General features: G+C 48.0%; 1 protein-coding gene across 2 annotated transcripts; it reads left to right on the plus strand.

The window, feature by feature from the left end:
- Positions 1–18,751: 18,751 nt before the first annotated feature.
- Positions 18,752–22,207, plus strand: LOC113250163 (DLA class I histocompatibility antigen, A9/A9 alpha chain). 2 transcript variants are annotated; one of them, XM_048225648.2, is made up of 7 exons: positions 18,752–18,885; positions 19,147–19,416; positions 19,616–19,891; positions 20,497–20,772; positions 20,894–21,007; positions 21,450–21,482; positions 21,792–22,207. In XM_048225648.2, the coding sequence occupies exons 1-7, from the start codon at positions 18,813–18,815 to the stop codon at positions 21,794–21,796; spliced, it is 1,047 nt and encodes a 348-aa protein (XP_048081605.1). In that variant the 5' UTR covers positions 18,752–18,812; the 3' UTR covers positions 21,797–22,207. The 2 variants fall into 2 exon arrangements, with proteins under 2 accessions (XP_048081605.1, XP_048081604.2); XM_048225647.2 differs by lacking the exon at positions 21,792–22,207 and adding an exon at positions 21,619–21,716 and having other exon boundaries at positions 18,764–18,885.
- The last annotated feature ends 3,620 nt before the right edge of the window (positions 22,208–25,827 follow it).

Here is a 25,827-nt window from a genome sequence, read left to right on the forward strand (position 1 = left end):
GGACTCTGTTGTTAATGAAAGAGTGAGAAATCCATGAAGGAATACATTTTGAGAGCACAGATTTACAAATGTGTTCCAGTTTTATTGATATAATTGATATATCACATTTGATGGGTTTATGGGCAAAATCATTTGATTTGATACATTTTTTATGGCAAAATGATCACCACCATAGAGTTAGTTAACTCCTGCATCGAGTCACAGTTACCTGTGTGTGTGTGTGTGTGTGGTTTACTCTTTTAGCTATCAGAATTTTTCTTTATGTTGAGCTGATAATCACTCCTCCATCTGCCACCTGGCTGTGCCCCATGGGGGAGAAAATATGTATCTCCCAGGATGCCTTGCATTTGCCTTCCTACAAAAATACCAATAAATGTAGCTATAAGACCCCTTCCCACAATGAGGGCTCTAGTTAATGACTTCAGTGCTTCCCTATCAGGAGGAGCCCAGGATTGCTTTGGGTTTCTTACCAAATACTCAGGCCTCTCCCCAGACCTACCATTGTAGAATGTAGGGTGTGAGCCCAGGAGTCACTTGTGTAACAAGCCCTACAGGAGGGGCTGACGCACGGCCACGTGGGGATCCTGCTCTCTGTGCCTGCGACTCCGTGTGGGATCTGAGACCAGCAGCAGCACCAGCCTCGTTATCAACCCAGACTCTCAGGCTCTGCTCCAGCCTGTCTAGATCTTCACAATCCAGGAAATTCCTGTGCGCACTGAAGGCTGGGCCTCCCTGGTCTACGTGCCTTCTAGACGCAGAACCAGACTGTGCGGTACGCTCTGGTGTGCGCTCTGATCAGCGTGCTGAGCCCTGAGGAGTCCAGGGTTCGCTCCTGTTCCTTTCCCTTCTATGGTCCTCACCCCCTTGGTGACCTCATCTCTGCTGAAGGCTCTAAACATCATGTGTTTCGGAGGTGTCACCTCCGAAATTTATTTCTCCCACCCAGATATGTCTCCTACCCTGCAGTCTGTATCCAACTGCCAACCTCACTGCATTTCCAGTAGACATCACAGACTCTACATGCCTAACCCGGATGCCTGTGATGCTGCTTCTCCCAGTGTCCCACTTCCAGAGTCTTCCCTGTTTCCACAGAAGGCACCCCACATTTCTACCTGCAGTCTGAAATCCTGAGTGCCCTCCTGGATTCCTCCTTCTCACCACCCAGAATGAATCCTTTAGCAAATGCTGCCAAGTCCATCTGTAAATATCTCCAGCAGCCAATCACTTCCTCTATCTTCCCTCCTCTCACCCCAGACGGACAGCCCACACCCCCTCCTGGGACACTGCGCTGGTTTCCTGCAGTTTCCCTACTGGTCGCTCTCCCTGCACCTCTCGATTCTGCACAGCAGCAAACAGGTGCTGCTACAGACAAGTCGTGCCAGGTAGATCACCTGTTCAAACCCATCTTGTAGCTGCACATCTCAGAGGACACTCCAAACCCCTCTCATCCTAAGGCCTGGACATCTGACCTCACCTCAGCTGCTCTCTGCTCCAGCCACAGTGGCCCCCGCACCCTTCCCTGAACACAGGACACGCTCCTGCCCTAGGGCGTGTGCACTGGAGCTTCCCTGCCTGGAAAGAGCTCCCCCCAGACCTCCTCTTACACAATTCCTTCGTGTCCTTCAGACCTCTCAGAGGTCACCTTCCCAGTGAGGCTCAAGCTTACTACTGTAGTGAAGTAGCCATCTTGCCGGTCCCCACACAGGTCTCCTCTGGGTCACCTTCCTCACTGCACTTCCCAACCTCTAACACACACACTCCCTTAGTGACTAGCGGCTGGTCTGCCCCTCGCTACCAGCACGTACGCCCCACCAGGCGGGCCGCTTGGCCTGCTGTTGCTTCACTGAGGTGTCCTAGACGCTACAGTCGTGTTCCTGTGTCTGACACTCAGTCATCACTTGGACAAATGACCCCCATAGAGCCCCTAGCTCTTCTAGATGAGCCTCAGGTCACAGCTGTTCGTGGCAGCTGCCGGTTCTCTCACCAGTGTGTGTCCTCCATGTCCCCATGTCCTCCTTCCCACACCATCCCTCCTGCACAGCACAGGAAACCGTGACAGTTCTCCCTTCAGAAAGTTCTATCTAGGCTTTTGGGTCACATATTCCAGACAAATGTGAATTCAAGTTACACACTGTTTTACCATCTAAGAATTAGGAGCAGAACCAGAACAAGGATCACTAGAGCCAAGGGCGGGGGTTGGGGGGGCATGTGGGTGAGCAGAGAAGATAGAAACTGACTGAAATTTAATAAGGATGAGAAATGATCAGATCCTGTCTCTAACTCCAGAATCTGTTTTTTAAAAGGATAGGGAAAAGATGGAAAGAACGATCCAGAACAGCACTAGAAGGAGAAGAGTTGGATGAGTCTGAAATTTTATTTTTTTAAAAAAAGATTTAACGTATTGGTCAGAGAGAGAGTGCAGCTCCATCCCAGAACCCAGAGATCAGGACCTGAGCAGAAATCAAGAGTTCCTCCTTCAACCGACTGAGTCACCAGGTTCCCCACGTGTCTCGAGTTTTAATTTCAAGGAGAGTAAGAGCGGCAGCTCCGTGGGACACGAAGCACAGACGGGGACGGAGACAGCCCACGCCCCCTCTGCTGCAACAGGAGAGCAGATGAGCGAGGAGAATGCAGGTCAAGGCGGGGCTGGGGCGGGGGTGGGGGTGGGGCAAGAGGGCGACGGAACGGGGCTCCCCGCGGCCGGGCCGGGTCACCGCGGTGTAGAAATACGTCATGGAGTGCGAGCCTGCGGGCGCGGAGGGGCTGAGACCCCCGCCCGACCCTCCTCCCGCCGCAGGGCCCGGGGCCCAGGTGGAGGCGGCCAGGAGGGCAAGGGGAGGGACACCGAGTGGGGGAGAGCAGGGCGGAGGCGGGGAGGGATGGGGGAGCACAGGCCGGGGCGGGGCCGGGGGCGGCTGGGGGTCCCGCGCGGAGGCGGCGGAGAGGCGCCCTCCCCGGGGGTCCCGCGTCACCGCCAGGCGGTCCCCTTGCTCCCGCCCCGCAGAGGCCCTTTCCTCCCGCCCCCCGCACTCACCGCCCAGGTCTCGGTCACGACCAGGGCCCTGATGGCAGCAGGTCGAGGGTTGGGGGCCCATGACCCAGACCCTCAGGGTCTGAGAAGTAGCTGAGTCCTCGTGGGTCCTGCGACGACTGTAGCCCCTGGAACCGCGGTGCCGCTGATTGGCTTCTCCAGAAACCCAACACCCAATGGGAGTGCGAAGTGTTTTGCGTCATGAGTATCCGGGCAGGGCACCTGATACAGGCTGTGAGAGAAAGAAGTGAAACTCTGGGAGATGGGGACTTCCCAGCACTGGGCTTCCCTATGCCACCCCTGCCCTTGCACCTGAGACCCTGAGAGCCAGGCCTTCCCGGGGATTTGCCCTGACCCCTTTCCTCCGCACGGTGATCAGATGATCACTTTGTCACCTTGTCTTCTTGAGTCCTGGCCCAGGGGCTCTGAGGAAACCAGGGAGAGACCCTCAGGCTGGACTCAGCTGCTTTTCCTCTGTTACCCTTTCAGGAATATTCGCTGAACTGGACTCTCTTACCTCCCACCCCTTACCTCTCTCCCGCTGGACTCTTCTAGAAGAAAACTCATCCCCAGGGAATTTGCTAGGGGAGACTGAGCTGCCCTGGGAACAGAGATGGAGGGACAGGGCTTTTCTCTTTACACCTGGAGAAGCTCTGTCCTGTGCACCAGCTAGAGATTCCCACTGAGCCCAGTTTCCTTTTTGTTCATCCATTATAGTGGTAGGACCGTCTTGATAACCCCGAACACCAGCAACCTAGTCTGTGAAAGAGATTTTGTCCCTTACTACAGAAATGTGACCACACAGCACAGCAGTCAGACTCACAAAGCTCTTCAGTTCTCCCAAACACTGTATCAGTGACTCCTGTGTTTTGAAATTATCTTCATTCCGTAGCCGGGAGATAGTCTGTGTGAGTCCTGGACATATCCTGAGTGCATGGAAGCACAATTGTTACTGTGTATTTCAGCTGGAAGCCTGTAGAAGCTTTGATCTGGAAGCGGCAAGTGTTCAGTGCAGTTGAAGCACCCTTCCCCAGGGTCCGTGCACTGCCCATGTGTGAAGGCACAGCTGCGCTATGGGCATGGCGATTGTGGCTCTTGGTATCGGTATTATTTTCTTCACCGTGATCATAAGGAGGCAACTAGTTATCAGACAGCCCCACAGAGCGTAGTCAATACCAGATGCAAAGAATATCTTGCTAAGCACTGCAGATAGAGATTTATTAAAAATGTGTATAACAACAGTCTTTAAATCTGAGAATGCCACTGCTTAAGAATTTGTTACCTCCACTTCTCTTCCTCAGCCTGTTTCTTCTTTTTTTTTTTTTTTTTAAGATTTTATTTATTTGACAGAGACAGCCAGAGAGAGAGGTAACACAAGCAGGGGGAGTGGGAGAGGAAGAAGCAGGCTCCTAGCGGAGAAGCCTGATGTGGGGCTCGATCCCAGAACACCGGGATCACGCCCTGAGCCGAAAGGCAGACGCTTAACGACTGCGCCACCCAGGCACCCCCCTCAGCCTGTTTCTGCCGCCCTTCTCTCTCTCTCTCATCCCTCAGGCCCTCTCCTCCCCTTAGTCTCCACCACCCCTCACTCCTGAACCGGGGCCCTGGTGCCTCCCCATCACCTGCCACCCAGGGCCCTTCTCCCCACAGGGGGCAGCGATCCTGCTCATGTGAGTCAGGTTGTGTCATTTCCTCACTGACAATGCTCCAGTGGTTCCATCTCTCTCCTGGGAAGTCTCTAGAATGTAAGGCATGTGAGCACAGGGCCTTTGGGCTATTTTGGTGAAAGCTGTATCCTCAGCATAGAAAGCCATTCTTGGTGCATAGTAGGCACTAAATTAATGGTGGTTGAATGAATGAATGAAATATGACTGTATTAGAACTTAATTCATTCCATAAAAATTACAAAGAGGATTATACCAAAAAATCAGGAAAGGTTTTGTTTCATGCAACTGGTGTGCACAGTAGTTTATAAATTCATTTCAGGGGAAAAAGTGCTATATGCTTGTTTGTTGCACAGTGAGCCTGGGTATTCATTTCGTATTACTGCATAGCTAGTTACCACAACTTCATGGCTCAAAACAACATCTTTTTTTTTTTTTTTTTTTTTTTTTGCGTACTGTTTTTTAGTCAGAAATCCAGGCGTGGGGGGCTCCTGGCTGGCTCAGTTGGTAGAGTATGTGATTCTTGATTCCAGGGTCGTGAGTTTGAGCCCCATGTTCACTGTGGACCCTACTTAAAAAAAAAGAAAAAGAAAAAGAAATCCAGGCGTGGTATACACGGGTTCTCTATTCAGGATTTCACAAAGCTGTGTTCTCAGCTTGAAGTGGGCTGCTCCTTCAAGTTCATACAGAGCTGTTGGCAGAATTCTGTTTCCTACAGTTATAAGGCTGAGGTCCCCATTTCCTTGCCAGCTGGAATCGTCCCCAAGCCCACAAGCATTTTTGCCATTTTGCCCTCCATTTTCAAAGCCAGCAATAGAGAAAATCCCTTCACATTGAATCCATCTTGCACTTAGAATTTTTTTTGCTCAGGAAGAGCCCAGTCCTTACTGGAGGAGATAATGCTAAGTGAAATAAGTCAAGCAGAGAAAGACAACTATCATATGATTTCTCTCATCTATGGAACATAAGAACTAGGATGATCGGTAGGGGAAGAAAGGGATAAAGAAAGGGGGGGTAATCAGAAGGGGGAATGAAACATGAGAGACTATGGACTATGAGAAACAAACTGAGGGCCTCAGAGGGGAGGGGGTGGGGGAATGGGATAGACCAGTGATGGGTAGTAAGGAGGGCACATATTGCATGGTGCACTGGGTGTTATACACAACTAATGAATCATCGAGCCTTACATCGGAAACCGGGGATGTACTGTATGGTGACTAACATAATATAATAAAAAATCATTAAAATAGGAAGAGCCCAGTCCTTGAGGCGCCTGGGTGGCTTAGCCATTAAGCGTCTGCCTTTGACTCAGGTCATGATCCCAGGTCCTGGGATCAAGCCCTGCATTGGGCTCCTTACTCAGCAGGAAGCCTGCTTCTCCCTCTCCCACTCCCCCTGCTTGTGTTCCCTCTCTCGCTGTCTCTCTGTCAAATAAATAAATAAAATCTTTAAAACAAAAGGAAAAAAAGGAAGAGCCTAGTCCTTTAAAGATTCACCTGATCAGGAATCTCCCTGTCTTAAAGTCAGCTGATTTGAGACCTTACTCATATCTGCAAGGTCCCTGCCCAGCAGCACCAACATCAGTGTTTGAGTAACTGAGGGCACAGGGAATAACCAGGGGTACTAACTGGAGGTCCTCCATCCAATCTGCCTGTCACGACGCTCCCACCATGTGGTGTCTGTCTCTTCAGGGCCCTGTCATCCCCACTGATATTAATGGGCCAACTCTAGGACAACCTTTCCTGCCATGACCCCGCCCTGTAGAGGAAAATACCCTCAAATTTCTTAGTAATGCACTGTTCCCTCTTGCCAGCACCTTGGCGATGGCTTTGGGGACAGGCGAGTCTTCCGGGTCCTCTTGCAGAGCATGATCCTCCGGTGGGTCTCCTGGCCTCACATAATGCCTGCACTCCTGTGTGCACTTCCTTCGGCTTCTGTATCCCATCCTTTACTGTCTGTCTACCAGGGCAACGAAGTCACGTCTACCTTGTTGAGAGTCGGACGCCACTTTCCCAGTCTACGTAGAGCCACCTCAACAGTGAGAAGGTTCAGGAGCTGGGGAGGGGGGGCGTGAGAGGGGGCAGGATGGGAGTGTGCAGAGCCTCGTGGAGTGAGAGGGCAGGATATCTGGGGGACCAGGGGTGACTGACAGAGGTGAGAAAAAGGACATAAAGACATTAGTTCTGGTGGACTCCAGGCAGATGGTGGCAGTGAGTGTGTAAGAGATGATGGAGAGGAACAAGAGTTTGGGGCTCTCACTTGGGCTCTGTTCATTGGGAGAAGGAGGTTTGGGGTGGCTGGGTGTTAGTTCTAGTGTTTGGACCTTTTCTTAATCCCTGGATTATGGGGATAATCCCTGGGGTGGAGAGGTGTTAAACAAAGTCCTTGGGTTCACTCTTGACCCTTGTGGGGTGGGAGTGCATTCACACCAGATGTCAGCTCTGCCTGCCACCTGCTTTGGGAGAGAGACTTCTGGGGCATCACCAAGCATAGGGACCCCTCTTATGCCTTCTTCAGGGAGCAGGAGGCCTAGAGGAGCTGGGATCTTTGTCCTATAAGCCCGGGTGTGCACGTCCACACTATGGAGTAGGATGTAGGTATTGAGATACTGTTCCCAAATAAGAGATGATTTTTGTCTAACTCGGTTTAGAAAAATTTAGAAATAAGGAGTCCAAAAAAGTGTTTCTACTTTTCGGATTTCCCTGGTGTGACCATCAAGTGGCTGGAGAGAGGAGTTGCAGAGGGATACAGAATCCTACGAAAAGGTATCAGGGCTCATGAGCTCTCCTCTCCTGAAACCCCTGCCACAGCCCTGAGCCTGAACCCTGTGAACTCCAGGGCTGTCCAGAAGCTTCTTCATCTCCCCGCTGATGCCCAGGCCTCTGCTCAGACATCTCTACCTGACATTCAGTGCAGACCCCATTCAGGCTCTCAGTCAGAATCCATCTGAGAGCAGAGCATTGATGGTGAGTCCCTTACCCTCCTTCCTGTGTGGCCTCGGAGCAAGGAGAGAAGAGCCAGCTGCCCTCTCTCCTCCTCAGCCAGGCCCTCCCTAAGGTCCCTCAGCTCCCAGCACCTGGACAGGGCCCCGGACACCAGGGGGCACCCTCAAGCCAGATGATGTTCAGAGGGTGAAGTCTTTCAAAAACCACACTGATGTACCCTGTGTCCACCCAGAGACACATGAAGGAGGATGTGGTATGTATACACACACACACACACATACACACAATATGAATATTATGCAGCCATAGATAAGGATGAGATCTTGCCATTTGTGACAACATGGATGGACCTACAGGGTAGTATGTATGCTAAGTGACTCTTGGTCTTAGGGTCATGAGTTCGAGTTGGGTGTAGAGATAACTTGAATAAATAAAACTTGAAAAAAAAACAAAGAATTTGTTAAGCAGAACATGGAAGACATTTGCAATAGAGAAAAAATTCATATACATTAGCTTAAAACTAATAACTGCTTTTCATCATAAGACATCGTTAAGGAAGTGAAAAGACGAGCCACATATTAGGAGAAATTGATTGCCACACATGTTAGCAACCAAGGACTAGTCCACAGAATATGTAAACACCGTTCAGTTCAATGAACGTAAGACAGAGTACTTACTGAATAAATGGCTTAAAGTTTCCCATTTGCCAAACTTAAGTGGCAGCCAGAAGGCATGGGAGCATTTGGAGATACAAGAGTCCAGTCCATAAGGGGTCGATGGAGGATGGTCTCCCAGGGCACACAGCACGGTGAGCACTGGGAAAGGGGAAAAATGGGAAAGCTAGAAAGAAGCAATCTAAATTATAAACATGCATATGGCAATGTGCTTTCTCCCCTTTGCCAAGGGAAATGCAAATTAACACCCTAACGACAGCATGTATGCACCTGACAACATGCTATATGAAAGAGCCCGTCACAAAGGACCGTGTGTTGTATGATTCCAATTTTAAGAAATGTCCATAAAAGGCAAATCTATAGAGGCGGAAAGTAGATTAGTGGTTGCCTAGGCCTGGGGAACAGGCGGTGGGAGAAGCGGGGGATGACTGCTAACAAGCACTCAGTGAGTGGTAAGTGAATACCATCTCGGTAAAGCTGTAATGAGACCCCTACAATGAGAGAGTGTGCTAAACCCAGTAGCAGCTCTAAGTTGCGCTGGCTGACTGTGGAGAAGCGCTGTCAGGGCAGATGGAGGAGCCGGCAGCATCTGTGGTCCTCGTCTCCTCCTGGACAGCAGGTGCATGGGGGATCAGTCTCATGTAACTATTGTGGAAAGCTTGAGTCTATGGAAGGCTTGCAACTTGCAGCGGGAAGGCTTGGAGGGTAAACTGTAGTTCATTCAGTCATTTTCAGCCCGGCACCAGAGATTAGGCAAGCAATTAAATGGTAATCTCCCAGCCCCCAGGCCTGTTGCTGGCAGACAGCAGGAGTCCCTACAGCAGTTTGAACACAGCTTCTGGAAACTAAGGTGAGCAATTAGGATGCTGTGTTCCAAACATCAGGAATAAGTATCTGATTGCTGCTTGCTGCTTTGGTCATGGGGATGCAGCGAAGATGCAGGCAACCATGTTTGCAAGCCCACCGCCAACAGGATAAACCTTTTCTCCTCTGGTTGAAGCAACTTCAAGGGTGTTTAAAGCGCCTGGGGCCTTGCCTCCCTTCATTTTCCCTTTTTTTCCCATTTTGGGAGGCAAGCATGTAAGGACTAGAACACGGAGAAGGAACTGCAAATACAGGGACATTTAGGAAGTGACCCATGGCCTGGAAAAGGTGCAGGCTCATAAATGATCTGAGAGATTCTTAAGTTGACACCTTATGTGGATTCCTGGCACAGAGACACTCCACACAACAGGGCGACCAAAAAACAAGGGCAAAAAAGAGCAACCAAAAAAGCTCTGCAAGCTCTGGGGAAGGGGAGAGTCTGATTTCCAGAGTTATCACATAAGATTCAAATGTCCAGTTTTCAAAAAAAATTACAAGCCTACAAAGAATCAGGAAAGTATGACCATTGAAAAGGGGGAAAAAAATCAATCAATAGAAATGTCTATGAGAACGAGCAGAATGCAAACCTGCTAGACAAGGACATTAAAGCAACAGTCTCCCAGATGTTCCAGCTGAAGTCAGGTGATGGCAGACTAAGAGCTCCCAATGCTGGTTTTTTCAGAAAAACAACAAACAAAAAAAACCAAAATGTAAAAATGTAAAATCAATCAATCAATCAGGTACAACCCTCGCTTCTGTAAAAACATAGACAAAAACAATAAATAAACAACACAAGTTGATGACATTGGCTCTGGCAAAGCTCTGCACTACCCTGAGGAAACAGCAGAACCTTCCAGAACACAGAAACCAAGGATGGCTGCATAGAAAAGCGCAGGAAGCATTTCACCTGTGTCACCCCATCCTTCAGTCTGGAGTAGCTCAGCACAACGAAGAAGCCCTCAGAGGGATTTCACCTGCAGGGAAAAGAGAACAGGACTCCAGGCACCCTGCTTCACCTGTGGACATCTGCATCCTTTGCCAGCAAGGACCCCACAGTCTGGACTAATGCTGAACCCAGCTGACGGAGCTGTCCAGAGTTCTGCCACTTCTTCTCCTTTGAAGTGCTGGAGCTCTCACTATGGTGAGACCTGCCCCCAGGGGCCCGAGTCCCTGCTGTGCTCCAGTCTCCAGGATTAGGACACCACAGAACCTCACCATCTACAAGGGCTAGAGATGCGGCCGCGCTGTGCTCCGCCCCTTGCTCCACATTTGGAGGTTTGACCGAACAATACAAGGGCCATGCACTGCTATTCCACACCCCTCTCCCGGAGTGCTGACTCAGGCCTTTGCCCCATCATCATATAGGCAGTCCTGTTGCTCTGTGCACCACCTCATGCGTCCTAATTTGGGGCTTTGACCTGCCATCACTGGAGCCATGTTGCTGAGTTTGTGTAGGGAACTTGGGTGACTGGGGGATGAGGGGTTACTGCTTAACTTCCTTTTTTTGTGTATTTTTGAGTATCTGCATGAATAATATTTCCAAAAAACAAACTACTTTAAACTCGCTAACACCTGACAGATCATCCTCAGACCATGAATGATCAGGTTCTGATCTTCTCCTTTAGGCCTGGTCATCTTTTCACTGAACCTTGCCTTCAAATTTCCATTTCTGAAGCAGGTGGGCTGGATCTTATGGACAAATTCTCCCACTGAAATAGCTTGAAACCTCATGTAACTTGGAAAAACCATCATCTAGAAAGCATTAAAACTCACAAGATAGTAATAAGTGAATTAATGAGCACACCTCAGAAAGAAGGGGAAGACTCTGGTTGGCCCCCTAGAGAACATGGTCCCAAGATATGGAGCAAAGGCTATGAGCCCCCTGCTCAGAACACACAGACAGGCAGGCCCAGCCCTTCCAGCTCTGTGCCCTGAGCTGCTGACTTTCCCACCATCTCCTTCCCTTTTAAAGTGTAAATAAAACATTTCTATTCTGATTATGATGTGTATGTATGATGTATAATATATGTGATGTCATGCCTATTCACTATGGAAAAATTATAAAATTGGAAAAGTGATAAATGACAAAGTAAAAAGGATGTAATTTTCACCCCTGACCTTTTTTGTTGCATTTGCTTCTAGTCTTTTATATATCTTCCTGCTGCTGGAAGTCTCCCTCTAAGGTGATGAGCACAGAGCTCAGGGGTCACAGCCCTGCTCTCTCCAGATGCCATTTCCCCAGTCAGCTCCATGTCACCCTCCTGAGAGTCCTGCTTCTCATTTGCCCCTCCCTCCTCAGCCTCCTCCACTCCCTCCCTGCTCCCATCTCTGACGTGATGAGCTCATTTGTTCCTCACTCAGAAAAGAAGGACTCAGGTGAGAACTGCACACTACCCCCATCCCTTCCCCTCACCTCTGCACCTGTGTCCTCAGCTTCTCAGCAGTGATGGGGGAGGGGCCCCTCCTGTCTCAGGCTGCCCTGCCATGTGGGCACACATGGCCCCTCACTCACCTGCATCATGCACTTCCCCCTCTCTCCTGGCTCAGCCATTCCTCCTACAAACACGCTGTCATGACTCCCATTCAACAATATGAAACAGAACTGAAGAAATCAAAACAAAATCATCCCATAGAAACTCAACACTTGCTCCCATGACTCATCCAACTCCTGCCCCATGTCTACGGTCTCCTTGCAGAACTCTTCCTGACCCATCGTCTCACCCCCTATGTTGTCTTTCTAGCAAATGGATAGAGGCTCAGACTTTTTTTTTTTTTTTAAGTCAGGTCCTTCTGCAGTCCTTGATATCAATACTGATGTCTCCAAACTTCCATGACTCTCCCATTTCCTGAATCTCAGAGACCACCTGCATTAGTTCTTTCAGCTGATTCTCTGATTATTGCTTCTGTGCCTCTAAACAGTCTGCTTCTCAGACACGTTGTCTGGTCTTCAGGTGTATGCGTGATCTTGACTGAACTGGCTCTACTTTCACAGACTCCTAGCCTCGCCAGATAATTATTTGATAATTTTGATGAGCTCAGTGTGCAGTGTTTGCTTTATTATGACCATGAAATGCTAGTCACCACTGAGCCTTTAGTAGACTATGATTATGATTCCTTTCTGGAATCAACTTTTTATTTTCCCAGGAGTAAAAAAATATTTTATCCCTTCATCTGCTTCTTTTGAGCTTCTTTTAAATCCTTCCCTAGCTCCCCCTGGGTAAATCTAAATGAACATACTCAAGCCCATCCACTCTTCTCCCATCTTCCTGTCTGTGCAGCCGCCTGGCCCGCAGTCCTCAGTCCTGCACCATGGGGACAAGACTGACACCCGCACCTGCTGCAGCTCCTCCTGGAGGCCCTTGGCCTCTCTCCTCCTGGCTCCCTGTGGCCGGGATGCCCTTGTTTGGTTTTCTCCATCATTTGTCCCACTTTGCCTACTGATGTCCTGCGGAAGGGGACATGGAAAGTAGAACAGAATCTCGAGCATCTGAGGAGCCTTTAGGCTGCCCTCGCCCTGATTCACAAGGTGACGAGACAGAGACTCTGTGCTGGACAGAGTTGTCCTCGGGATTTGGGGCCCTTGCCTCATGCCTTCCAGCTGCCAGGCCTGTGTGGTTGCCTCTTGGAGATTTCAGGGTGTCTGCCTTTCCACCCTCTTTCTGACTTTTCATTGTGATGTATCCTGGTGTGGGTCTCCTTTCATTTGCTCTAAGGTCTTTCAACATGTGTGTTTATCCCTGTAAAGTAGGAGAAATATTCTTGAAATTTTTTTCATCATTTCCTACTTGACATTCTTTTTAAAACAATTATTATTAACTTGTCGGAATCACTTGATTGAGAAACAAACAGGTCTTCTCTCCTGCTGCCCTCACCCTTCCGATTGTATGACTTCGGGGAAGGACAACTGTAATCATCCAGTGTATCCACTAAATTATTCATGTCTATGGTCATATTGTTAATTTCCCAGAGCTCCTTCCTGTTCTATGATTGTATAGCACGTGTGTAGTTGTGTTTCATACCGATATGTCTGTTGCGTCCTGTAGACATGACTGATACTAGCGGTAGGGGACCTGCTAGGCCTCCTGGTCTCTGCTCTCATGATGTCAGGACGTTTCTCCACAGAGCATTCATCTCAGGAGTGACTTATGTTTCCCTCTGTCATTTCTGCTCCATGTCCATCTCCCACATGACCCTGCCAGTGACTCGTCACCAGGGTGTCACCCTGCTCTGTGTTGTGTCTCCGGGGTCCAGATGATCCTGAGCTCCTGGAGGCCTCGAGTTGTCCACTGGATGATGGACTTTAGTGTGATTTAAGCAGGTGAGTCACATTGCCCCCTAATGTCCTCCTAGGCTCTGAGCCTCACAGCCTCCCGTTGTAGAACATTCTGGAACATTTCAAAAGCTCACTTGGATGGAGTGCACAGTCATACCCAGGGATGGACAGGGAACAATGATAGATAAGTCAACAAGGCCTCTTAGACCAAACCTTCTGGGTTGAACCCTGGTTCCATCACCTCCTTCTCTTCTCTCAGTCTTCCTTTCCCTGTCTATACAAAGGAATCCCCTATGGGGAGCCTCATGGGTTTGCTTTCATGATTACCTTTGACCCTCTGTGTAAATCACATGGTGATAATCCTTGAGACATGTTAAGTGTTCCACTATTTATACTTACCATAGTCATATTGATTATAGCATGTACATAACTTCCGTTCTTTGTTTTTATAAAGCACAAATCAAGGAACATCCTTGAGAACATGTGTGATTTTCTACTTAGGATAAAATCTTCAAAGAAAATGTCTGTGTCACAATATAAGTGCATTTCATTTGTGGAGACATTTTTCTAAAGTGCCCTTTAAAAACTATCCCAGTGTTCACTCCCATCAACCTCTATGACAGTGTGTTTTCCTGACCTTCTGATGGACACTCTCATGCCTTACTTTCATCTTTAGCAAGTTCATTGATTCTAAGTTTTATTCCCATTACTTATTCCACATTCTCATATTTGTTTATTTTTACTTATAACCAATACAATTTGTTTCTGTAAATTTGTTTACAAATTTGTCTGACATTTCATTTCCTCCTTTCCAAATTGTTTTCTAACATTTTCAATTCTTTTTTTTCTTTTCCTTTTTTTAATATTTGAGGTCATTTGACACACAAGGTTACTCTTCTTTCAGGTGTACAACATAGTGATTCATCATATAATCCAACAATTCCACTCTTGGGTATTTACTCAAAGAAATTGGAAACACCAATTCTATAATTATGTTTTGAACGGGTTGCAGCTATTTTAAAATACGGAATTTAACAGAGAACAAACAACATGCCCCCAACATCGGGAGCTGGTCTGACACTGACAGCTGGGCTCAGTGTGGTCAGAAGCTGGCTAATGCCCACCCCTCGGCCATATTGTTCTCCTGTGGGACATGAGCCAGGCATCTCAAAGAACATCAGCATCAGACAAGAACCCTCTGAAACCATGACATCACTCTGTGTCAGTACAGAAAAAAAACAAGGCACCGTGCAACCCACAACACAACACACATCTCCTGTGTCAGCCAGTGTGAGCGTCGCTGCTTCTTTTTTTTTCTTAAGATTTTATTTATTTATTTGACAGAGAGAGAGATAGCCAGCGACAGAGGGAACACAAGCAGGGGGAGTGGGAGAGGAAGAAGCAGGCTCCCAGCAGAGGAGCCTGATCCGGGGCTCAATCCCAGAACGCCTGGATCACGCCCTGAGCCAAAGGCAGACACTTAACGACTGAGCCACCCAGGTGCCCTAGCATCGCTGCTTCTTTACCGTGACTGCTCTACCCTCGCTCTGGTCTGGCCCTGCCTAGAGAGGGGATTCAACCATAGAATCGCCCACACGTCCTGACAACACGCGGTCGGGAGTGCGCCCCAGCTCCACAGATCTTCTCCAAAACACCCATCCAAAGTCCATGCCCTTATATGTTCCAACACCGTCATATTAAATGCCCCTTGGCCCCCAAAAGGGTGCATTCTCTCTCACTGCAATAGATCCAACTTGAGTGCCCACAGGCGCTCCTGGTGGTCTTGGGCTGAAGAGCACTGAAGCATGTTACCTTTTTGACTGTGAAAATTGTTTTGTGTCTTTTAGTTTGATCATGACATCTGTTTGTATCTTTGTGAGTGTGTGGTTGACATGCAGATATTTCATGGGTTTTTTTTTTCTTTTTCTTTTTAATGGGTTTTCATCGCTGGGCCATGCTTAGAGATTTCTTCATCCCACAACTGTAAACATTTCATGTATATTTTCCCCTGAGTAGAAATGAAGAGCAGAGGGTTTCAAGGGTGAAGGGAAGCACAGAGAATTGTCTGAATTTGGGCAAAATTATGGAAAGCAGCAAGAGGTAAAAGATAATAAGCTGGTGGAATCTAAGATGTACATCTTCTCCTTTATGATTTTCACAAGATGTCCAGAGCCTCCAAGGTGCGTGCTGTAGTCAATATATCCTCCCACCTGCGCTCAGTGAAGGCTTATGAGCCTCCTCGTGTTTAGCAGGTGAACGCAACCAACACCAAGACACCCCAAGTAATAGAGACAATAATTAGCGCCCAGGGATGGGCAGTTTTCAACACTTAGGGCCTAGATGTGATACATCATATTTCGGTTAATGTCTGTACACTTCAGCTGTTATAACACATGGTAATTAAACCTTCATGCTGTATGTTAAGGATATTTCTCAGACCCACATAGACTAATTCATGACTTCCATTTGAAGATAAATTTAATACACATATACCTATGAGTCACACAGTATCTTCCTGGAAGAGGATCCTGAAAACTAAGAGCGTTCTAGACACGTACTGTCTGAATAGTAGCTCTGAGCCACCTATGACTACTTAAATTCCTATTCATTTAAAACAATTATAAATGCAGCTGCCCAGCACCCCAGCCGCATCTCAAGTGCCCCCCGCATCTCTAGAGTCACATGCATTTCGTGGCCGCCATACTGGACGGGGAGACACAGAACAATTTCCTCCACACAGAATGTTGTATTGGACGGTACCGCTCTGCGTGCTTTCTGGGCCTCAAGTCAGATGCATTAGACACACGTCAAGGGAAAAGACCAACATGATTTCTTCTACAGACGACATTGGATTCCGTCTGGGATGTGAATGCACATGAGGCTGGTGTGTCACAAAATCAAAGCCGCTTATGCATGGGTCTGATGCTTCAGCACAAACTGTTCCCAATTACAAAAGGGAAATCCCTGTCCCTCCACCTCCCTTCCCAGACTGGGGACCCTCTCTGCCATCACATTTCCAGGAGGTGAGTTCTCGTCTAGACACACTCAGGGGCTAGAGTCAGAGCTGAGTTTTCAGAGCCAGCAGGTGCAGCTCAGGAAAGGGATTCTGCTGAGTGAAGAGGAGGCCAGGGCAGGACCAGTTGGGAGACTCTCCCAGGGTGATTCAGAGCAGCTGTTCTCGAAGTGTGATCCCTGGAACACCTGATATCACTGAGGCCCTTTCACAGAATCCATGAGGTTAAATCTATTTTCCTAACATTACTTGGACATTATTTGACTTTTCACCATGTTGACATTCTCAATGGAGGTAAAACCGAGCAAGAATGGAGGTGATGGGTGCAAACTGCAATAGCTATTATTCTTCACCACTACTTACTCCCATAGAAAACTAGAAACACTCTTTCCGCCATCTTTCCAAGCCACCATATGGTCACGTGAATATCTTGGCAGATGCTCTCAAGAGCAGGAACAATGCCTGAGAGGCAAAAGGCAGGTCTTATTAGGCCATGCTCCAAAGTCATCGTCCCGTTTCTAACTGTGAGGACGAAGCTCGGCGGGTGTGAAGTCACTGCTGATCACAGAGCCGGGAACATTGTCGGGAACCCCAGGGGCAGGTTAAACACCCGTGGAGTGAGCAGCCCCAGATTTGATGTACAACTCAAAGATCTAGAAAAATGGCAGAAGAATCTGCTCGCATCCCTCCCATTTGGTTTCATTGTCCTCACAACCTCAGCTGATATCATGGACCATGAAGAAGCAAGATGAAAACACACACGAGGAAAATCCTGAGATTCTTTTTCTAGGGATGTTTTACCTATGTGCAAATAAAATGCCTCAAAAATAAAAACAGGACAAAACAGAACTAGTCCCACCTTAAAACATCCTTATCAAAGCATTAAAATCATTATTGATTATTCTCAAATCCACATTTAAGCATGTCACATGTGATGTCATGTGATGTACAGCACTTCTGCTACATGCATAAGCCCCAAAGAAAATAATGTGTGTGAAATTAACTGGCCTTTTTTTTTTTTAACACAATGCTATTTTTACCTAAAGGAATGAATGACACAGAAACTTGGCTTATTTAGACTACGAGATTTGGCAGACAGTTTCTGGAAAATGAACAGGAACCTACCCTTTCATGAAAATCAACTCACATATGACAGCTGAGAGGACTTGTTGCCTTGACCAAATGTCAGCTCTCAAGAGAAAATCAGAGTTTTGGAGAACTTGTGATCCACCAATAAACTTGACAGCTTCTTACTACTGACAAACTTTTCTGTCAGGATCGTGGTAATATTAAAACAAATATGAGGTTTTGATAATTCCATTCCAGCCTAATCAACACTGGAACACCTATATAACTTACTGAAACAACACATTACTTTTTTTAAAAAATCATGCATTAGTACAAGATCCATTCAGTGGATCTATTCATAGTCGGGCATATGAATTTTACGTAACAGAGAAGGACATAGTCAATGATACTGTTTCAAATTCCACTTTGCAAATAACCTTAGGGAAAGTACAACTTGTGTAGTTTTAATATAGTATCTAAGATGAAAATCCAAAATTATCTGAGAAGATTATGAAACATATTATTCTCTCATATCTGTGCAAGGTTCTAAATTTTTTCATACACTTTAACCAAAACAACACAATAAATGCAGAAGCAAACCTGAACATCCAGGGGTCTTCTAAGGAGGCAGACAAGAAAGAGAGTTGCCAAAATGTAAAATGAAACAAAATCACTCTTCTCACCTCGCTGTTTATTTGGAGATATAGTGATTTTTCATAAAAACAATATTTCTGTTTTCATGCTATGGGTTATTAATATGATTCTAAATGAATTAATGAGTTTTCAAACCGGTTTTATTTCTACTATGGTAAATACTAAAGATAGAACCCACAGACACAGGACTATCCTTGGGATCCTCAGTAGTCTGTGAGACTGTATAGATATCCTGAGACCAAACTGTTTTAGTATCACTAACTCACACAGGTCCTAGGCTACGACTCAGGGAGACAGTGTGACAAAGAGCGCGCTGTGCCTTAGGTGAGGGCTCCCAGAGAATTCCCATGTCCCTCCACCTGCCTCTCAGGGTCTCAGACCCAGGGCGGTGCCTGGAGAGGTGAAGTCCAGTATCCAGGAGTCCTCATCTCTTGGGTTTCACTTCTCCTCTCACAACCGGTGTCATGTCCTCCTGCCTGGAGACTCCTGACGCAGCCTGCTTCGCATTCCCATTGGGTGTCGGGCTTCTGGAGAAGCCAATCAGCGGCTCCCCGGTTTCCGATTATAAAGTCTTCGCACCCGCCCCAGGGCCAAGCGGCTACTCAGAGTCTACCGAGACCCCGGACATGCAGATCCTGCTGCGCCGATCCCTCGTCCTGCTACTGTCGGGGGCTCTGGCCATGACCGAGACCTGGGCGGGTGAGTGCGGGGCGCGAGGAAAGGTCCTCTGCGGGGCGGGAGCGAGGGGACCGCCGGGCGGGGACGCGGGGCCCCCGGGGAAGGCGCCTGTCCGCCGCCCCCGGCCCCACCCAGACCTGTGCTCCCCCGTCCCTCCCCGCCTCTGCCCTGCTCTCCCCCACTCGGTGCCCTTCGCCTGCCCTTCCGGCCGCCTGCACCTGCGCCCCGGGCCCCGCGGCGGGAGGAGGGTCGGGCGGAGTCTCAGCCCCTCCGCGCCCGCAGGCTCGCACTCCCTGAGGTATTTCCACACCGCGGTGTTCCGGCCCGGCCGCGGGGAGCCCCGCTTCATCTCTGTCGGCTACGTGGACGACACGCAGTTCGTGCGGTTCGACAGCGACTCTGCCAGTCGGAGGGCCGAGCCGCGGGCGCCGTGGATGGAGCAGGAGGGGCCCGAGTATTGGGACCGGGAGACGCGGAATGCCAAGGACAACGCGCAGACTTTCCGACTGGACCTGAACAACCTGCGGGGCTACTACAACCAGAGCGAGGCCGGTGAGCGACGCGACCCCGGTTCCCAGTCACGACCCCCACCCCACCGACGGGCCGGGTCGGCCCTAGTGTCCGAGTCCGAGCGTCACCCCAAGTCTCAGGAACCCCCGCCGCGACCCCTTACCCCGGACGAACCCTAAGGAATTTTAGGCGGTTTTACTTTCTGTTTGGACTTAATCGCCTCCTCTCGGGGCGGGGCCAGGCTCTCACACCATCCAGTGGATGTACGGCTGCGACGTGGGACCCGACGGGCGCCTCCTCCGCGGTTATGAGCAGTTCGCCTACGACGGCGCGGATTACATCGCCCTGAACGAGGACCTGCGCTCCTGGACCGCGGCGGACACGGCGGCTCAGATCACCCGGAGCAGGTGGGAGGCGGCAGGTGATGCAGAGCACGACAGGAACTACGTGGAGTGCACCTGCGTGGAGTGGCTCCGCAGGTACCTGGAGAACGGGAAGGAGACACTGCAACGTGCAGGTACCAGGGGCCGCGGGGCCTCCCGATCTCCCCTCCCCTGGCGCTGGCTTCCCACCAGGAAGGGAAAATGGACTCGGTGTCACAACACAGCTTCTCCCTTCTGTAGGAAGAGGGAGATCCGCCTGGGTGTTCATTATTCCTAAGAGAGTGACTTACCCAGAGGGCCGCTTTTCTCTAATGGACAATTGAAGAATCCAGTCTTTCCCGCGATGCAGGTGGAGACCACCCCTGAAACAACCCATCAGCGGTTCCCTTTGACCCTAGCAGCCACCTTGGGAACCATGACTTTCCCTCTCAAGGCCTTGTTCTCCAATGAGAACATCTTGGAGTTCTGACTCTGGGTTTTCTGACTCATTAACCCTTAACCTTACTCAGGGCCATTACTGTGCTCTCCCCATTAGACCTTCAGATTCTTACCCTGGACTCTCTCCCTGATTCTTGAATGTTCCAGGATTAGGAGATTCCCAAAAGCTAGGTTGGTGACTGAGTTTTGCGCTTCCTCCATCTGAACCAAGGGCCCTGTGCGCCTCAGGATGGTCACATGAATGCCATTTCAGTGACCCATAAAGGTAAACCAAAGTGTGGATTTTCTGATTCTTCTCCAGAAACCCCCAACACACATGTGACCCGCCATCCCATCTCCGACCAAAGGGTCACCCTGAGGTGCTGGGCCCTGGGCTTCTACCCTGCGGAGATCACCCTGACCTGGCACCACGATGGGGAGGACCTGACCCAGGACACAGAGCTTGTGGAGACCAGGCCTGCAGGAGATGGGACCTTCCAGAAGTGGGCAGCTGTGGTGGTGCCTTCTGGAGAGGAGCAGAGATACACGTGCCATGTGCAGCATGAGGGGCTGCCCGAGCCCCTCACACTGAGATGGGGTAAGGAGGGGATTGAAGTAGAGCCTCTTCTCAGGGAAAGCAGAAGGCCTTCTGGAGAATTTCAGCAGGGTCGGGACTCTTGCCAGAGCTCTGGGCCCCTCACCTTGCCTTCCCTTTCCAGAGCCACCTCCTCAGCCCACCATCACCGTCCCCATCACGTGGATCATCGCTGGTCTGGTTCTCCTTACAGTCACTGTGGCGATTGGAGCTGTGATCTGGAGGAGGAAGCGCTCAGGTAGGAAACAGAGCGGGGGGATCTGAGTTTTCTTGTCCCACTGGTGGGTTTCCTAGGTAGAGATTGTCCTGCCTTATTACTGGGAAGTACCGTCCTCACACATGGCCTTGTACACTCTGGAGCTGGTCACTAACACTCAGTGTGTAGCAAACACTTGTGAAAATGAAGGACACATTTTCATCCTGGTAATTCTGGTGATGGGGACCTGATTCCCAGCAGTCACGGGACACAGGATGGAGAGGAAGGTCCCTGCTGAGGACAGACCTCCAGCAAGTCAGGTGGCCCAGTGACCCCACACCTCTTTCTTCCTGTTTCCTGATCCTGTCCTGGTCCCCAGTCACAATTCTGCAAACTTCGTTTAGGGCTAGGACTAGGAGCTTCCCCTAGGATCTCATGGCCCAGCCCTGTCCCAGGCCTCTGACATGATATTTTCTTCCCACAGGAGGAAAAGGACCGAGTTACTCTCACGCTGCACGTAAGTATGGAGGGGATGATCCCTGAGACCCTGGGGTAGTGTAGACAAGACCACATGGGGAGCTCCCCACCCCATAGCTCCTCCTTTAGTCTCCTCTCCTGTGGGCTCTGACCACATCCTGTCTGTTCTTCCCTAGGCGATGACAGTGCCCAGGGCTCTGATGTGTCTCTTACGGTTCCTAAAGTTGAGACCCTGGAGACCCTGAAGGGGGAGGGTTAGAGCACTAGGGACACTGAGCACGAGTGGGGCTCCTGAGAATGTCTGCACTTCTGTGACTGACCTAAATGTGTACATGATTTTTTTTCACAGTGTGAGATGAGCTGCCTTGTGGGGACTGAGTGATGCAAGATGTGTTCACACTCCCACTTGGGGACATCAAACCCCTGAGTTCTCTTTCTGGAAAAGGTGTCAGAATGTGGCTGTGTTCCTGTGAGCATAATGTTAGAACATGAGGAGATTTGCCTACCCTGCCCACCATGATCCCTCGCTATGCTCATCTGCATTCTCTTCTCTGATGTGCCCCTCTGTTCCAGCAGAGGCAGGGCTGGACCGTCTCCATTCCTGTCTTTATTTCATGTTGGGCTGAGCACTGACTTATTTCTCTCTTGAAAATGAGAGTCCAGATACGAGTTTGTGTTTCCTAATTCTTGGCATGTGGGGCTGATGAGGTAATAAAAGAGGAGACTTGTAAAGTTGGGGCAGCAAATAAATGGAAGTGCTGAGAACCTTCCAGTATGCCTGTGTTTGCTGTGCTGAGTGTGTTGCGGGTGGGGCAGAAGGCTGTGAGGAATCAAGCAGGGACGGGGTCTGTGCCCAGTTGATGCTCAGTACATCATGGGGGTGACGTGCTCACCCTTCAGCTGGGTCATCTCTCTGCTCTGTGTCCTTGCCCTTGCTGTGGAAGCTTGTCTCACCAGGCCCTGTGATCACAGTGACTTGGACGTCACCTGTCACCAGGAAATTGGGCAACAGGAGCTTCCTGTGACTGCGTCAGCCTCATCTCAGGCCTGAATCAGGTCATAGCCTCCAGTTTGGGTTTCCTTTTTTTTTTTTTTTTTTTCATTGTTTCTCTAGAGCATCAGGACTGTTCTTGCTCTTTGTACGAGTTCTTATCCTTCTCCCCTGGGTGACCCATCGGTTACAGCAGCAGGTGTCCATTGGGCTACATCCCACAGGCCTGGGTCCGCCCCTGCACACAGGAGTCTCTGTGGTATGGAGAGATGAACTTCCACATTCATCCATATGTTCCCCTCCCTCTAGAGCTGTTTTCTAGATTATCCTTTAGATTCTGGAGGTAGAGAGAGAGGAGAAATCTGAGAGGTTCTTATCCTTATTAAACATCAGTTAGTTTCTGCCTTCCCTGCTGCTCTGTCCTCTCTTCCGGCCCTTAGTTCTAGTGATCGCAGTGCTGCTCCGATGCAAGTTCATGGATTTATGAAACAGAGTGGAAGGTCGATTTCTATGTGGTTGGAGACAAGGACCCACAAAGCCTAAGTACAGTGTTTCTGAAGAGAGAACTCTGTGCGCCTTGGGTCAAAATAACTTCGTGTCATTAGTTTAGTTTATAATTGTCCTGGATTGGTGATGACCCAAAAATTGTAAGAAAGAAACAAATTTGTCTAGAGATTCTCTATTTAACCTACGTGTCAAAATAATTGCACAAAGAAAAAGGGCAACTCATAGCAAATAAATGTAAAGTTCAAATGAAAAAGTACTGTGATTAAGTAACTTTAGAAAGAGTGAGTAGTAAAGCTCATGAACTTCAATAATTTTATCATAAGATACAATATAACATGACCAAGAAATGATATTAATATATAAACATATGTTATTTGAATATATACTATGGATGTAATATAAAGAAAAAAATCACAAAATTGAAAATGTAGAAAGAGTGTCAAAAACAAAAGCACTTCTTAAGAAAATAACTACAATAGAGTGATTTATAAATAACTAATGAAAATATTACAGGTCATACACTGAATAAGAAATTACCCATTAAAGAGGAATGAGTAGATGGGGCACCTGGGTGGCCGACCTTCTGCTCAGGTCATGATCTCAGGGTCCTGGGATCAAGCCCTGCATCTGGCTTCCTGTTCAGCAGGGAGTCTGCTTCTCCCTCCCCCTATCCCTCTGCTGCTCCCCTGCTTCTGCACTCTCTCTCTCAAATAAATAAGTAAGTAAATAAATAAATAAACAAATAAAATCTTTAGAGAAAGAGAGAGAAATGGGTGAGGCATGGAAAACAATAAGCAAAAAGTAAAATGGCGTCATAAATCCAACAGTGTCAATATTAACATTACAAGTAAGTGGCTCAAACAAGTCCATCGAAGTGCAGATTGTTAGACTTAACACAAAACAAGATCCACCTGTGCTGTCTGCAGCAGACGCACTTGATCTCAATTACAGATAGACTGAAATCAGAGGGATGGAAAAGTTATCTCAGGGAAACAACCATACGAAAGCTGGAGCTTTATAATGATAAAATGGTCAAGTCATCAGAAAGATGAAACAATTCTAAACATATATTCACCTAATAACACCCAAATATATGTAAACAAAACTGACAGAAATTGAGAGAGAAATAAACAATATGACAATAGTAGTCCAACTGCAATAGATCACTTTCAATAATGGATAGGACAGCTATGCAGAGATCATTCAAGATAAAGAAGACTTGAACCGTACTATAAAATAACAGTATAAATTTGACATTTATAGAACATTCTAGCCATGAACAGAATACAGACCCATTTCAAATGCACGTGGAGCTTTCTTGACAGTAAGCCATATGCTAGACCATAAAAAATCTCAATGAATTTAAAGGGGTAAAAATAAAACAAATATGTTCTCTTCTCACAGTGGCATGACACCAGAAATCAGTAACTGGAATAAATTTGGGAAACTCACAACTATACAGAATTAAACAACACACTTCTGCATAATCAAAGGCTCAAAGATATCAAAATGGAAATCAGGAAAAACATTGAGATCAATAGGAATGAAGACAGAGCACACCAAAACCGAGGGGGTCCTGCTAAAGCTGTGCTGAGAGGGAGATACACAGCTGTCAATGCCCACATGGAAAAGCAACACCTCCAGTCCAACAGCTAAACTCCCACATTAAGTCAAAGAAGAAAGAGGAGCAAACTAAACCAAAAGCAAGCAAAAGAAAGGAAAAAGTAAAGATTAGAGAGGAAGTTAATGAAATAGAGCAAAGAGAGTAAAATAACAATGTAGAAAACTAGCTAAATCAAATGCAATCCTTTGAAAGATCAACCAAACTGACGAATCTTCAACTAGACTCACTAAAAAGAAAGAGAAAGAGAGAAATGACCCAAATTACTGGAATCAGCAAAGAAAGAGGAGATATTAGGACTGACCACACAAAATAGAATTACGAGATTATGAACAATTAGATGCCAAAAAATTAACTTACTTGCATAGAATACACAAAAACGCAGAAAGACACAAATGACTAAAGCTGAGCGAAGAAGAAATAGACCATCTACATACACCTACAACGAGGTAGAAGATAGTCAATTGCCAACAACTATTCCACATAAAAGCCCAGTTCCCAATGGCTTCCCTTGTGAATTATACCAAATGCTGAAAGAATTAATAACGATTCTATACAAACCATTCCAAAAAGGAGAGGAGGGAATCCCACTCACTCAACGAGGCTAGAATTATTCAGATACTAAAACCAGACAAAGATATCACAAGACAAGGAAACTACAGACCAGTATTTCCTATGAATGTAGATACACACACAAAAAAAAGATTTCAACAACACATAGCAAATCAAATCTAGCAACATATAAAGAGTTCAATGCAAGCCTGATGAAGTTTATTCCAGGAATGCACGATTGGTTTAACATCCATACCAATCAATGTAAAGCACCATATTAATACACTAGAAAACAAAAGCCACGTGCTTACCTCAACAGATGGACAAAAAGCATTTGACAAAATCAGACACCCTTCATGATAAAAACTCAACAAACTACTAACAGAGGGAATTTCCTCAATCTGATTAAAGGCATTTATGGAAACCCTTGAGCTAACATCTTACTTACTGGTGAACGACTGCTTGATTTCCTCCTAAGATCAGTGACATGAAAAGGCTGTGTGCTCTCACCACGTCTGTCACACATCGTGCTGGAGACGCCTGGTGGCTCAGTCAGCGAAGCGTCTGCCTTTGGCTCAGGTCCTGATCCCAGGATCATGACCCTGGGGTCCTGGGATGGAGCCCGCATCCAGCTCCCTGCTCCATGGGGAGTCTGCTTCTCCCTCTCCCTCTGCCTGTGCTCCCCCTGCCTGTGGCTTCTCTCTCATATAAATA

This window comes from Ursus arctos, unplaced genomic scaffold, assembly GCF_023065955.2.
Source record: "Ursus arctos isolate Adak ecotype North America unplaced genomic scaffold, UrsArc2.0 scaffold_31, whole genome shotgun sequence".
NCBI lineage: Eukaryota > Metazoa > Chordata > Mammalia > Carnivora > Ursidae > Ursus > Ursus arctos.